General features: G+C 42.3%; 2 protein-coding genes across 6 annotated transcripts; one reads left to right on the top strand and one right to left on the bottom strand.

Moving 5' to 3' along the window:
* Positions 1 to 1,298: 1,298 nt before the first annotated feature.
* Positions 1,299 to 3,354, bottom strand: LOC121699568 (C-C motif chemokine 4 homolog). 5 transcript variants are annotated; one of them, XR_006026980.1, is made up of 4 exons: positions 3,054 to 3,354; positions 2,217 to 2,600; positions 1,971 to 2,082; positions 1,299 to 1,871 (listed from the first exon to the last, which is right to left on the bottom strand). XR_006026980.1 is itself a non-coding variant. In XM_042081833.1 (3 exons), the coding sequence occupies exons 1-3, from the start codon at positions 3,139 to 3,141 to the stop codon at positions 1,742 to 1,744; spliced, it is 327 nt and encodes a 108-aa protein (XP_041937767.1). In that variant the 5' UTR covers positions 3,142 to 3,350; the 3' UTR covers positions 1,299 to 1,741. The 5 variants fall into 5 exon arrangements, 2 of the variants coding, with proteins under 2 accessions (XP_041937767.1, XP_041937766.1); XR_006026981.1 differs by having other exon boundaries at positions 1,967 to 2,082; positions 2,217 to 3,354; XR_006026979.1 differs by having other exon boundaries at positions 2,217 to 3,338.
* Positions 3,355 to 11,970: 8,616 nt separating this feature from the next.
* Positions 11,971 to 13,661, top strand: LOC121700768 (leucine-rich repeat extensin-like protein 3). Its single transcript, XM_042083976.1, has 2 exons — positions 11,971 to 12,785; positions 12,870 to 13,661. The coding sequence occupies exons 1-2, from the start codon at positions 12,066 to 12,068 to the stop codon at positions 13,659 to 13,661; spliced, it is 1,512 nt and encodes a 503-aa protein (XP_041939910.1). The 5' UTR covers positions 11,971 to 12,065.
* Positions 13,662 to 15,016: the final 1,355 nt, after the last annotated feature.

The following is a 15,016-nucleotide window of genomic DNA, read 5'->3' as shown; positions in this document are numbered from 1 at the left end:
GAGGGGAGAGGGGAGGAGGGGGTTGTACGGCGTGGCACATGAGAAGTCCATGACAGCACTATGCTATAGCAGCATAACTAAGGCATGGTGAGGGGTAGTCAACACCAGCGCAGGTATGGTCAGTGACCACCATCTCACGCGCGACTGGGGTGCCAGTCACACGAGGACTCAGCAGGGTGGTCCATTCCAAAATCCCCGAGATGGGTGAAGTTCCACACCGCACCATACCTAACTATGGGAGGCAGTAAAGAGGTATGTTTTAAGTCTAGACTTAAAAATAGGGAGGGTGTCTGCTAATCAAATTGAGGAGGGTAGATTATTCCAGAGGAGGGGTGCGCGATAGCTGAAAGCTCTGCCACCTACTGTAGTTTTTGAGATTCTTGGAATTACAAGAAGGCCAGTATTCTGTGATTGTAACTGTCTGGGCGGGTTATATGGGACTAGGAGATCTTTAATATATTCTGGTGCCTGGCCATTAATGGCTTTGTACGTTAGAAGGAATATTTTGAAGTCAATGTGACTTTTAACAGGCAGCCAATGTAGAGATGCCAGGATAGGGGAAATATGTTCATATTTTTTAGTTCTAGTGAGTGTGCGAGCAGCTGCATTTTGTATAAGCTGTAAGCTCTTTAGACAGGTGTTATTGCAGCCAGCATATAGAGCATTGCAATAATCAATCCTTGAGGTGACAAAAGCATGGATTAATTTCTCAGCGTCTGGTAAGGATAAGGACTTCCTTATCTTGGAAATGTTCCTTAAGTGATAGAATGAAGTTTTGGTAATCTGTTTTATGTGATTACTTAGTGATAGGTCTCCTAGATTTTTAACACTTGTGGATGAGGATAGTTGAAGATCAGTAAATGTAGCCTGTGATGAGGATAGGATATCCCTCATCTTTTTAGGACCTACAACCATGACTTCTGTTTTATCGGAGTTCAAAAGCAGGAAATTATTTGTCATCCATGTCTTTATGTCTCTTATACATGTGTCATGTTTGGCTAACGGAGTTAATTCATCAGGTTTTACGAAAAGGTATAGTTCATCGTCTGCATAAAAATGAAATGTAATGCCATGTTTCCTCATTTCAGAGCCTAGGTCCAGGAGGACTAAAATTGATATATGTCCATTATCGGCAGCAATGAGGAGGTTGTTAAAAACTTTAACTAAGGCTGATTCAGTATTGTGGTGAGCTCTGAAACCAGACTGATATAATTCTTGGATTTTATTCATATGTAAGAAGGCACGAATTTGTTTGGACACTATTTTTCTAGTATTTTCGACAAAAAAGGGAGATTAGATATAGTCAAGTCAAGTCGCTTTATTTGTGTAGCACATTTAAAACAACAGGAGTTGAGACAACGTAAGGCAGAGAGATAGTTCATTGTACACACATAGGTAAAAAAGGAGCACAGAATTATAAAAGGATAAAAAGGATTTAAAATAACAAATAAAATATAAGTTCAGATAACAAGGCAGAAATTATGAATTCAAACAAAATAGAGATGAAGTTCAATAAATAAATAAGCATTCATAAAAAGAATAAAACATAAAAAAACACTAAACAGTAGTGACATGCAATCACACACATGACATAAACAATGGCCATGCCCTTGATGTATATAATATATATCTATATGACAGCAGTCCACACTGTGGTCATTGTTGAACTGTGTCTTGTTCAGACACCAGGGATGGAAAGCCCCAACCAAATGCTGGCAAAATAATAATCATAAAATAATGATTATGGAATGATGGAGCGGGGACTAATAATAGAATTTGGCAGAGGACGCCTCTTCACTCTGTACATAATGTACTGGACTTCCTTGACCTCTGGGTTGGCGCACAGTTCTTTGTCCTTCACAGTCACAAAGCTAAAAAATAAAAACAAGAGAAGTATGAGGACAAAACACATCAACAAAATGAAGAAAAGAGAACTGAAGTCTGGTGTGCTGTTAGTGAAACATACTTACAAGACTCCCTTATCGGGGCAGATGGGGCTGGTCACTTTATAGCCTTTTATGGCTTCGAGTGGAATCCGCTTGGTGTAATACTCAAAACAGCTTTTATCTGGTGTATCGACCGCTACAATAGAATTTGAATTTGTTAGACAGTTAGAAAACTAAATGTATACTTTACATGCATACAAGCACATACATGAGTGTGCAGAGTAACACACAAACAACATACACACACATGGATTATATACACACACATACCCGTAAAGTTGTCATATGGATTGTACTGGCAAAAAAATCGATTCTGGCTTTTCCTGTAGCTTTATCCATTTTCCCCCAGAGTTGAGAAGGCAGGTAATTCGCAGTGTTTTGACTCGCACCCAAAAATCCAACGAGATGGTTTTGTCCGAGAATATGCCGGTTTTATTACAAATAAAATACAAACAAGAGATGCAATGAGATGCAGAAATGATAAGAGTCTAACTGCAAGACAATGTCAGCACAAGAGCAGCGTGTCAGGCAGGTGTTTGAGCGGGCGAGGTCAAGAACGGTCTCTCTGCGGCCTGCTCTTCTCCTGTCATGCGCAGGAGGCATCTCTTTTATCCAGGTTGGGTGGCACCAGTTACCACCTAAAGGGGGTGCACCCTCACAAAATGCACAAAAACAAAACATGAGTTGAAAAAAAAAAGAAACTTAAATGTGGCTCCTACATGGATTATATACACACATACACACAAAAGTGTCATGGATTATATATACACACACACATAAAGGTGTCATATGGATTATATACACATACACATAAAGGTGGATGGACTCCTTGGTGTCATATGGATTATTGCTCTCTTAAGTCATAAACACACCATCAGATTTCTGCAATACTACACATTCCGGCAAGTGTCGGCAGTTCTGTGTAGACTGATTTATCTTCTGTTTCCATGACATACTGACACGGTTATTACCAATGTGGGAAAATACTAATGCAGTCTACCAAACTTACACTTGCTTTGTCCCTGACACGGTTATTAACAATGTGAAAAAAAACTGACACTTGCTTTGTCCCTGACATGGTTATTAACAATGTGGAAAATAACTTACACTTGCTTTGTCCCTGGGAGCAGAGCACCAGCACCAGAACAGCAACAGCAGCAGCAGTGACACAGGACAGCTTCATCTTCATCTTCATCTTCACATCTTCAGATGTCTTCAGGTGTCAGGTGTCCAGAGGTTCACACATTGACTGATGGCCTTTGCTGTCGTGTCGTGCTTATATTACATCTTAGGACAACCCACTCTCCACGACAGAGAAAAAACGTCCCTTTTCCTGTCTGTTAGGGAGTGAGTTGAAGGGGTTGTGGGAGAGGAGAGGAAGAGTTGTGGGAGAGGAGGAGTTGTGGAAGAGGAGAGGAGAGCAGGGGTTGTAGAAGAGGAGAGGAGAGGATAGGAGTTGTGGAAGAGGAGAGGAGGGGTTGTGGGAGAAAAAGTAGTTTTTTTTCTCAAAAAGTAAATAATAGTATTTTCTCAAAAGTAAATAATAAATTAATAGTATGTTGTGTGTGTGTGTGTGTGTGTGTGCGTGTGTGTCTTGTCTTTATTGACAGGACAGGGGAGAGTTGACAGGAAATGTGTAGGACAGAGATGGGGAAATGGGTTCAGAAAATGACCTCAGGATTTGAAAAACAGTGTGTAGGTGTCACCAAAAATATTGGAGGAGTCGCAAAATGATTTGCCGTCTCAAGCTCCCTGCTTTTTGTTTCATGAGAAGTTCCACCAAAAGTAGTAACGTTTCGAGCATTAAGCTCTTCATCAGACTTTTAACTTTTAACTTTCAACTTGCGGATATTTCTTACATTTTTTAACGTTATCACTTTTTTATCCAGCACCTACATTTGGATGTGCGCACGTTACGTTGGTTTGGATTACAGTCTGGATTAAAGAACATTTTCTAAAGGTTTTTAGTCAAAGGCTGCCATTGACATAATGCCTTTGGTGTTGACATAGCCTACCTATGAGCGAAGACATTTTCTGCAAAAGCTTCCAATGTGCCCATCTCGCAACATTTAAAACCAAATTCCGCCAGTTAAAGAGAAGGGGGTCGTGAGACTTGGCCCATGTTTTTTTGGAGGGTCGTTAGACAAAGTTTAATAACCACTGGAATAAGCTCCTCTATCTATCTATCTATCTATCTATCTATCTATCTATCTATCTATCTATCTATCTATCTATCTATCTATCTATCTATCGATCGATCGTCACTGGACTGTTCTTGTTTCTCTCCCTTGTTAGGTGCCGTGATATCACAGCAACAGTACCTAACACACAATCATATAACTTATACTTATATATATAACTACTCGTATTCATGTATATGTATCGTTAAAGTAATAGATAACTCATATTCATGTATCGTTAAAGTATTAGATTACTCATATTTATGTATTATTAAAGTAATAGATAACTCATATTCATGTCGTTAAAGTAATGGTAGCTGGCTGGTTATGTCTGAGTGGGGAGAACAGGTCAGTGGTGTGATGAAGGTAGCAGGAAGGAGTTTGGGGAGAGAGAGAGAGAGAGAGAATCCATCAAAAGTCGACCCCTGAGGTTGCATGAGTATGGGTCGGAGGTTGATACAGGAAGCATAATTACTGGTTCCTTGAAAACCCTTGTGTGTAATTACCTCAGGATGCTGTAGGTGCCAAATCAGCTGAGTGAGGTCACTTGTGTTGCTCGCGTCATGTCTTCGTAGCCAAGTGTGTTTTGGGGACTTTTCTGGGGTTTTCCCCACTTTCCCCCCCTGCATTTATAGCTTAGAACTGAGCATTTTGAGCTTTGTCAATTGAGCAGTGTAAATGTACGTCTTTTCAGAATAATCCACTTCTTACAGAATGATCTTAAATTTAATAAATTAATTATTTTGCCAAATATGTTTCACTTAAGAAATATCACTTAAGAAGGTAGCTAACTTTTGTTGCAATTTGTATGTTTGCAAGTCACATGTCAATTCTGAATGGTTATGAAACCATGCAATTCAGTTTTATATGGGCTCACTATCATCTGCCTTTGAAACCAAGCTGTTATAAAAGCCAAGTGCTTTAGTTATGGACATTCCTGGAGAGTCCAGGGGAAGGAAAAGATCCCGTCACAAAGGAAGTGTGTTGGAGGCTGTCCATGTCCTGGGGATGGCCCTGGACCAACACTGGAGGCTGATATACTGTTCTATGTAGTTCTACTTAATAGAGAATGGATACTTGTCAGAACATGGTTTTAATTCATATTTGTGTAAATATTAAGATGTCTCTTTCTGTATGTCACTTGTTACTTTTCTAAGTACACTACTTATCAAACATTTAGGGTCACAGAAAATAGTTTGTTTTTGAAGGAAAATCAAATTTATTTGGGCCGTAAAACAATCCTAAATCAATGATAAATACAGTGTAAACATCATTACAGTTTTTCTCAGTCACTTTGGTGCTTTTCTCACATCACTATTAACATTTGCACAGCAGTTACTGCATTTCTCAAATCAATTAGTGAAAACTGCAAAACCTGCAAAAGCACGTCACTTGCTCAAAATGGATAGTCCATTCCTCAAAAGCAAGTATTTATGTCAATGAAACTACCAGTGTCATCAAAATGAGAAGTCTTGAAACCATCGTTTATAAACAAGATAGTCAAATGGCTTTGTCATGTTTTCATTGACAGTTTATGCTCTCAGTGTTTTCCCATGTAAAAAAAGGTCAGAACTCGGTGACACTACCTGAACATGCTCAAGACAGCACTATACAATACTTGTACAGCCATTTGAAAACTACAGTAAAGTTACACATTGCTGTAGTTAGGGGCGTAAGTGAGTACAAGACACTGAATATGTACGTTTCACAGATTTACTTATGCTCTTTGCAATTCTACAGCATTGTGACAGAATTTGATAACTAGTTCACCAATTTTGTATGTAATGACTCAAGCAATGAAATGAAGACTATTAGTTTTATTGGGAACGACTATTCAGCATCCATAAGTATAGTTCATTTTGACTGACATGACAAAGCAACTGATACATGTTCAAAAGCATTTGCAATTTGTTCAGAGGAAGGAGAAATTGCTACTATGATGTGCACAAATGACTAAATGTTGTGGAGGTTGAACTAATAGTTATGAGAATTTTCATTCTGATCTGAGAAAAGCCCCAAAGCGACTGAGAAAAACTGTAATATTATAAATGATAATTGTAGAAGGACTATATTCACATAAGTGTGCAGAGGTCCATCATCAGCAACTATTTGTACAATTGGTTCCAATAGCACATTCTGTTTGCTAATCCAAGTTAATCATTTCAAAAGGCTAACAGATGATTTTGCAATTATGTTAACACAGCTGATGACTGCCCTGGTTATAGAAGCAATGCCTTCTTTCGATAAGTTGACCATCTGTAGCATAAGCTACTGTGGCTTCAATTAAAGGTACAACATGGAAAGATTTAAATCAGTGCTAGGTCATTAGGATATGATTTCTGATTTCACAGTTCTCATGTGGATGAGACCTAAAATAGAGGTAGCAGTAGCAGTAGTAGCCAGTAGATGGTGCTAATGTACATTCTAATCTGCTGTTACTCAAAGTGTTGGATAAGTCATCAGGATCAAGAGACTACAGACTATATTTGTTTATTCTGCGTAGCTTAATAAGCTTAAGTGCCCCAGAGTGCATCAGCCTCAAAACTTAACCTAACTTTTGAAATGCAGGGCATTTATGCGTATTGACAGTAAATATATTGCTATACCAACGCTTGATGTTTACATACAATACCTTATATCCATACAGATTGTAAAGCATAAGAGACTTAACAGAAAATAACCAAAACTTATTCTAACATGACAGCTGGTTTGAGCTAACTTTGCACTTTGCGTTAATAACAAAATGTCCAATTGTGCAGTAGTCACAATGACCTTTTCTCATGATTGATATAATTACCTTTTCTCATGATTGTATGTCAACAAAGGACATTATCCCTGTACGGTGCAAAGTTTCAATGCAGGTCTAAACCCAACTTGTATTACAACTGCAAGTTTTACTTACAACTTAAACAAATATGTATTAAAACATATAAAAAAATTATAAATATTTTATAGACACTTATATTATTGTTCTCCTTTTGTAAGAGTTAGACACTCAGTTAGGTGCAGCAATCTGAAAATGTAAGTAGAAGAAGGAAGAACACTAAACTACATTTTGCATTTTGATTTCTTTCAACATTCTTCCTTAGTCCTTTGTGTGTGTGTGTCAAGTCAAGTCAACTTTATTTCTATAGCACATTAAAAAACAACTGAGTTGAACCAAAGTGCTTACAAACAAACATAAAACAATGACAATGGTACAACAACAATAATAACATAACATGGGGGAAAATAAATAAATAATTGAAATAATAAACAAATTGGTCAAAAATAAAATAAAGAATAAAGAGTGTGTGTGTGGGGGGGGGGGGGGGGGTATTAAGGTAGATTAAAAGCTTGGGAGAAAATGAAAGTCTTTAAGTTAGACTTAAAGCAGTCAATGGTTGGAGAGGACTTAATATGTACAGGTAGACTATTCCAGAGTTGGGGGGCAACAACAGAGAAGGCTCTATCACCCTTAGTTTTAAGGCGTGTTTTGGGGATATAGAGAAGATTCTGAGATGAAGACCTAAGTGATCTTGGAGTGCTGTAAGGAATTAGTAGGTCACCTATGTAACTAGGTGCCAAACCACTGAGGGCTTTGAAGACAAAAAGTAAAATTTTAAACTTAACTCTGTGCTCCACAGGTAACCAGTGCAGCTTAGCCAACACAGGAGTTATATGCTCACGTTTATTAGAGCCACTTAATAATCTAGCTGCTGCATTTTGAACTAGCTGAAGTCTTTTCAGCTAGTTCAGGCCTGCATATAATGAATTACAATAATCTAGTCTAGATGTTATGAAAGCATGTATAAGAGTTTCAAGATCGGAGAAGGACAAAAAGGGCTTCAGTTTTGCAATGGTTCTTAACTGGAAAAAGCTGCCTTTGACCACACTATTTATTTGCTTATTAAAATTTAAAGAGGAGTCAAAGAAAATCCCAAGATTCTTTACTTCACTGTGGCAGTTTGCAGAGAGAGGTCCTAGTGCATTTTTCAAGATAGAAACATCACTTGGAGGGCCAAAAATAATTATATCAGTTTTACTTTCGTTCAGTTGAAGAAAATTTCTTGCCATCCAGCATTTGATGTCACTGAGACAGTTAAAAATATAAAATAAACAGTTAACAGTTAACAGAGACAGTTAAAATAAAAGGAACAAATGCCATTAGTGTTAACAGGCAGGTAAAACTGTGTCATCTGCATAGCAGTGATACTGAATGTTATACTTTTTAAAAATTGAGCCAAGGGGTAGCATATAAAGAGAGAATAAAAGAGGGCCCAAAGTGGAACCCTGAGGAACACCACACTTTATAAGGGCAGAGGAAGAGGAGAAATTGCCTAAACTAACTGAAAATGATCTATCACTAAGATAAGAAGAGAACCATTGCAGAACAGAACCCTGGAGACCAACTTCATCCTCCAAGCGTTTTAATAGGATGTTATGGTCAATGGTGTCAAATGCTGCATTCAGATCAAGAAGCACCAAGAGGGCGCAAGATCCAGAATCAACTGCTAAGAGAATGTCGTTTTGGACTTTAAGCAAGGCCGATTCAGTGCTGTGCAGAGATCTAAAACCTGATTGGAATTTATCACATATATTGAACTCACTCAGATAAGAAGAAACCTGAGAGAGGACAACCTTTTCTAGTATCTTTGACAGAAAAGGTAATTTAGAAATAGGCCTATAATTCTTCAGGTCACTGGGCTCAAGGTTAGGTTTCTTAAGTAAAGGTTGCACAATTGCACGTTTAAAACCTGAGGGCACCACTCCATTGGTTAGTGAGTGATTAATTATGGCCAATACAAGAGGGCAGATGATGGTAAAAACTTCTTTAAAAAGGCGTGCAGGTAAAACATCTAAGTGGCAGGATGTAGATTTCATATGGGAGACCACCTCAGAAAGCTGGGAGGAAGATATAGCCTGAGACTGTTGGAGGCAGCTAGGTGAAAGTTCTATCACTGAGGGATATGAATCTGGAGGTGAGATTTGAGATTTTATTTTGTCAATTTTATCGATGAAGAACTTGAGGAACTTCTCACAGATTTCTGTTGAAGGGGCAAGAGTAGATGACGCAGAGGCAGGATTTATAATAGAGTTAATGGTATTAAATAAAACTTTTGGCCTATGAGCATTATTGTTGATAAGCTGAGCATAATACTCAACCTTTGCTGCCTTAACAGAGTTTTGGTAGGTCTTTAGAGAATCTCTGAAAAGGTCATAGAAGACCTGAAGCTTCTCTTTTTTCCATTTGCGCTCTGCTTTCCTGCAAGATTTTATGACAGAACGGGTCGTGGCATTTAACCATGGAGTGGTGATAGTTTTGACACGCTTTTGTTTTAGTGGGGCAACACCAGGGGGTCAGGATTTGAAGGGTTAGCGCCAGCCAGTTAGCATGGCATTTGGCCGCTGACATTTTTGAAAACATGGCGTTACATGGTTGCAACTTCCGGCACCAGTTTGCACATGCTGATTGGTAGATGACAGGTCCTGCACGAGTTTAGTGTTGGGCACGAGCGTCCTCGCACGTCCACGTTGGTTTGGATTTCTGGAAGACGACAAATAAACAACTAACTACTTGGATTAAGCTACTGATACTTGTCTTAATGCCTACATGGTTAGGCTGTATTATACCGGACTTTGTGGTAAATAAAAGAAAAAGTAGGCCTAAATGTTGTCATATCAGGATATTATTTGCCTTATGTGTGGGTTGACAAGGTAACTGATTATGACCATACATTTTAGCAGATACATAGCAATGACCTATATCCAATTAGGCCTATTAGCACTCATTGCGTTGTGTATGAAAACTATTTTAAAACGTAAATTGTATTCATACCTGTAGTCCATGACAACGCAACGTCTGGATCATGTAACCTATCTCCTCAAGTGATTAAAAACGAAACAAATGTCAATGACTTATTTTGCTTTCTTGCAACATTCACATGATTAGGCTATGCATTTGATTTAAATGGCCAGGCTTCCAGTCGAGGCAAAAGCCAAATATCAACTACAGTTGCAGACTCTTGAAATGCCTGCTCGAACCATTATACCCGAGGGATGTGCGCTTATCGGTAAGTTTAATTTGCGCTGGCATTTCGTCTGCCTGCAAATGAAGCCTAGGTTTAACAAGCTGCAAATTCACACTGGGTGCAGCAAAAATCCTAGCTATCCACAAGTTTCTTACATCCCATGTCTACTTAATTATAGCCATTTTCGTTAGATAGCCTATTTCGTAATAGGCCTACAACCTGTCCAAATATAGCATCATTATGTGTGTAGCCTAAAGTGACTCAATATTTGCATTGTTTATTATCACATATGAACAACACATTAAATAACCTAGGACTTCAGAGACAGGTTAAACTTCTACCACCATTCCCAAAATGTTATCTAATGAAATAAATTTGCGCTTATAACGAGGTGAAGTGAAGCGTGTTCCTGAACAAATTATTTTCCTCTGAGGGAATGTCCAATCCTCATCAACGACATACCGTTGTACCTGACGTTGTCTCTGTCTGTAACGTGGAATCTAATAGGCTAATTCTAGCTGGTGCCGGAAACGAACACCCATGAAACGCCATTTTCATAAAGATGGCTGCGGTCAATTTCAAACTTTTTTTGGCTGAAGTAGCTAGCCTAGCATGGGCCATTGAAATGAATGGGGGCGGGACTTAGTCACTCTCTCCAGTTATATATAATACCTCCATGGTTCAAATACTTGAGCCTAACTGTATATTTGATCAGTATGTTTGTATGTATGTGTGCATGTATGTGTGATGACAAAACCTTTTTATTCAGGTATTGTTCAAAATGCTGTCAACTAGTTGGACCCAGCTGCGCAGGCCATGATGCGTGGGCCAAGGATTCTGCACACTGTTCACGTGCTAACTTAGTGGCCAGACAGTGCTCAGCTCGAGAACCAATCAGAACTGTCAATTACCTCGCACCGGCGGCAGGTGGATCTACAACTGCACAGAGTGGAGGAGGAACTTTTCCTGTCGTTTGAGTTCGGTGGATATTACAAGGACATTTCTCTGTTATCATTGCTACCGTGCGTCCATGAGACTGTAAGTCTTTGCAAATATGTTTGTGTGCTTATCTGCAGTAACATGTAAAGCGTTAGTTATTATTATTCATGTGTAATTGTTGTCGCGTGTGGCGACACATTTGTTATTTCTTTGAAGGAACGTTAGCGTGTTCAGTATACAATGTTTACTCAGCTTAGCATTAATAAGCACTGCCTCAGTTACCAATGGGGAAAAGGAGTTTAGAAACCTCTCAAGCTAGGATGTAACTCGGTTACCCACTTAGAGCATCTGTGACACGGTTGCATGCTTTTAAAGAGGCGGTCTCCGTGTTCTTAATGTGGCACGGTAATGCGTGCCATCCTATTGCAGTCTACCTCTGCCATGTCAATTAGCACAATTTAGTAACTGTAATAGTTACCATGTCTGCATTTATAATGTATATGTATCTGCACAGAAGGTATTTATATACATATTCAAATGTATAGGTATTTATACATATTCAGATGTATGTATGTACATATTCAGATTGTAAGCTACAGCTGAGCAGTTGTTATATTCTTATCATAAAGTGTCAGACTCTTTCCTGTTTGCATAGAATAATTAAGCTTTATTTCAGGAATACATTAGTATGTGATGTGCATAATGTTATTGTCACATATATGTTTATTGCACTTATTGATACTTCGGTATGTCTTATTCATTCTGTTTATAGAAACCACGGTCTTATGTCAAGTATGCCAAGAGATCTACTAGATGAGTGGCATGTTTCTGAAATGTGTGAATAAACCAAGAGTTTGGAAAGCGACATCTTTCTGTTCTTATCGGACAACCTGAGATGATTGCTGCCTTACCAAATCAGCACTAGTACACATCAGTCTTGTGTCGAGTTCATCTCCCAGCACCCTCTTTTACAAGGTCCTTCGAGCCTGATGCAGCAGTTTCCTCAGTCTACGATGTTTTTCTCTGATGGTAGTGTCCGCCCTCGGCGGGAGATTCATCGGCCCCGCCACCTGGACGACTTCCTGGTGAATCTACCGCTGCGACAGCTACCACAGACCACCACATCACATGCCCACTCCAACGTTGGATACAGCAGGCCATGGGATGCTGCTCCAGCTTCCCCCACTGGTCAGACATCTCCAAACGTTGTCCCTGATGCAGTCTTCACCGCTTTGAGGGAGATGCAGGAAGACAATCTTCAGCTTCGGAGAGACATGCAGAATGACACAATGCAGTTGCGGAGGGATATGCAGCATCTCCTCAACGCCCTCTCACAGCGTCCATCCGCTGCGCCTCAAGCTGCATCTGCCAGTGTCGACGCCCCACCTCCAGCACAGCACCCCTCAGCCGTCAGTGACGTATCCTTTGCCCGGCTACCTGTTCCGCACCTTGCCTCCACACCAGTACAGTCTTCAGGAGTTCTGGCACCTGAATTCCCTTCTCCACCGCCACCGGCACAGCCAGACAGTGACCCATATCCACTGCCACCGCCAGTGACCTATGTCGTGCCACCCAGCGCAGCAGCACAGCCACCTCTGCCACGGCAGCTACCCCAGCAGATGCCACCGCCTCCGTCCTTGCAACCACCGCTAGTAGCAGAGCTCACGGAACATCTGCGGAGTCTCCATCTCCTGGCAGAACCTGACCAGGCTGCCCCTGCGCCCCCACATCCATTGCGCACCCCGGACCAGGCTGCCCCTGCGCCCCCACATCCATTGCGCACCCCGGACCAGGCTGCCCCTGCGCCCCCACATCCATTGCGCACCCCGGACTATACGTCGCCGTACACCCCACCTCGTCCTTCATCTGCACGTCTGCCCCAGCCACCACTTCGCTCACCTGCAGATCTCAGGACATGGAGTCAAAACCAGCGTCACCGTCTCCTCACCAGATCGAGGTCACCGTCTCCTCACCAGATCGAGGTCACCGTCTCCTCACCAGATCGAGGTCACCGTCTCCTCACCAGATCGAGGTCACCGTCTCCTCACCAGATCGAGGTCACCGTCTCCTCACCAGATCGAGGTCACCGTCTCCTCACCAGATCGAGGTCACCGTCTCCTCACCAGATCGAGGTCACCGTCTCCTCACCAGATCGAGGTCACCGTCTCCTCACCAGATCGAGGTCACCGTCTCCTCACCAGATCGAGGTCACCGTCTCCTCACCAGATCGAGGTCACCGTCTCCTCACCAGATCGAGGTCACCGTCTCCTCACCAGATCGAGGTCACCGTCTCCTCACCAGATCGAGGTCACCGTCTCCTCACCAGATCGAGGTCACCGTCTCCTCACCAGATCGAGGTCACCGTCTCCTCACCAGATCGAGGTCACCGTCTCCTCACCAGATCGAGGTCACCGTCTCCTCACCAGCCTAGTCGACCTCGACCTCCGTCCCGGCAGGAAACATCCTACCGTGGACCAAAGCCACAGATTCCCCTCTTCACTGATGATGACCCTCGCCAGTTTGCTCGACTGAAGTTGGCGTTGGACAATCTCTTGCCTGCTGACGCTTCAAATATCAGATCCTAGTGGACCACCTCAAGCTGGAAGATGCTCTGCTCATCGCGGACTCCTATAGCAATAGCGTATCCTCACATCAGAACCATGGCCTCACTCACTGAGCTGTACGGACAGCCTCACGCCCTCCAACCAATCAATGAAGTCTTAGCCGAGCCACCAGTCAAGACTGGAGACATCAGAGGTTTCCGGCTGTTTGCCTTGAAAGTAAGAGCCCTAGTGGGGATGTTAGATCAGCTGGGGAGAGAGGGGAAGACAGAGCTGGAGTGCGGGTCACATGTGACACGCCTGCTGTCAAAGCTGCCACATGACCTCCGCGCCCAGTTCAAGAGGTTCGTCAACCCGCTTCGAGTCCCCATCCCCACACTACAGGACTTCGCTGAATGGCTGGAGTATGAAGTCCGAGTGCAGGAGGATGAGATAACAACCAGTCGTTCTAGATCATCAGTGCAGAGCCAGTCAGACAATCGAAAGAATTCCAAGGCAAAGCAGAATCCAGCCACACGCTCCACCACTGACCTGCTGGTTGACCCACCAGTCAAGCAACCAGAACCATCCAAACCAGATTCATCCTCACCTCAGAAGGCAGAGAAGACGAAGAAGTACTGTCCATTCTGTGACAATGTACAGCACTACTTCAATCAGTGCTCTGCTTTTAAGCAGTTAACCACAGAACAGAGAGTGGATTGGATCAAAGCTGGAACCAGGTGTTGGAGGTGTGGACGAGACCATCTGGCGGCACAATGTTATCTAAAGGCCCGCTGCCATCAGTCAGTCAACCACAGACAAGGTTTCGGATTCAGCGGGCATTCACCTCAGCAGAACTGGGCCTGTCTGCACATTCTCATCCCGTTGAGGCTTTGCAAAAGACCTATCGCCACCTCAGAGGTCTGCCTCTTCATTCATTTTCACAAGCTCAGCCGCTGCTTCTCATTGGCTCGGATTACCCCCACCTGCTCACTCCAGTTGAGCCAGTGCACTTGGGCCCTCCAGGAGGTCCAGTAGCGCTGGAGACACGCCTCGGCTGGACACTTCAAGGCCCAGCCAAAGTAGTCATGCACCATTCATCCACATCTGCTTGTCTGTTCACCAGCACCCTGTTGCCATCAACTGAACTGCTCCAGCATGTGTCCAAGCTCTGGCAGATAGATGTCCTGCCCTACCTGAATGAGAAGCTCATCACCCGGTCAAAGCAGGACACTGCAGCTGTTAGAATGCTGGAGGAGAAGACAGTCAGAGTTGTGGTAGATGGTGTCCATCGCTACGCAACCCCCCTGCTGTGGAAGGAAGAGAGCCCATCACTCAATGCACCCATTGAGGCTGTCCTAGGCCATCTGCGGGGGACGGAGAAGCGGCTATCTCAAGAT

Source organism: Alosa sapidissima, chromosome 24, assembly GCF_018492685.1.
Source record: "Alosa sapidissima isolate fAloSap1 chromosome 24, fAloSap1.pri, whole genome shotgun sequence".
Classification (NCBI taxonomy): Eukaryota; Metazoa; Chordata; class Actinopteri; order Clupeiformes; family Clupeidae; genus Alosa; species Alosa sapidissima.
This window is presented reverse-complemented; position numbering and strand designations above follow the sequence as displayed.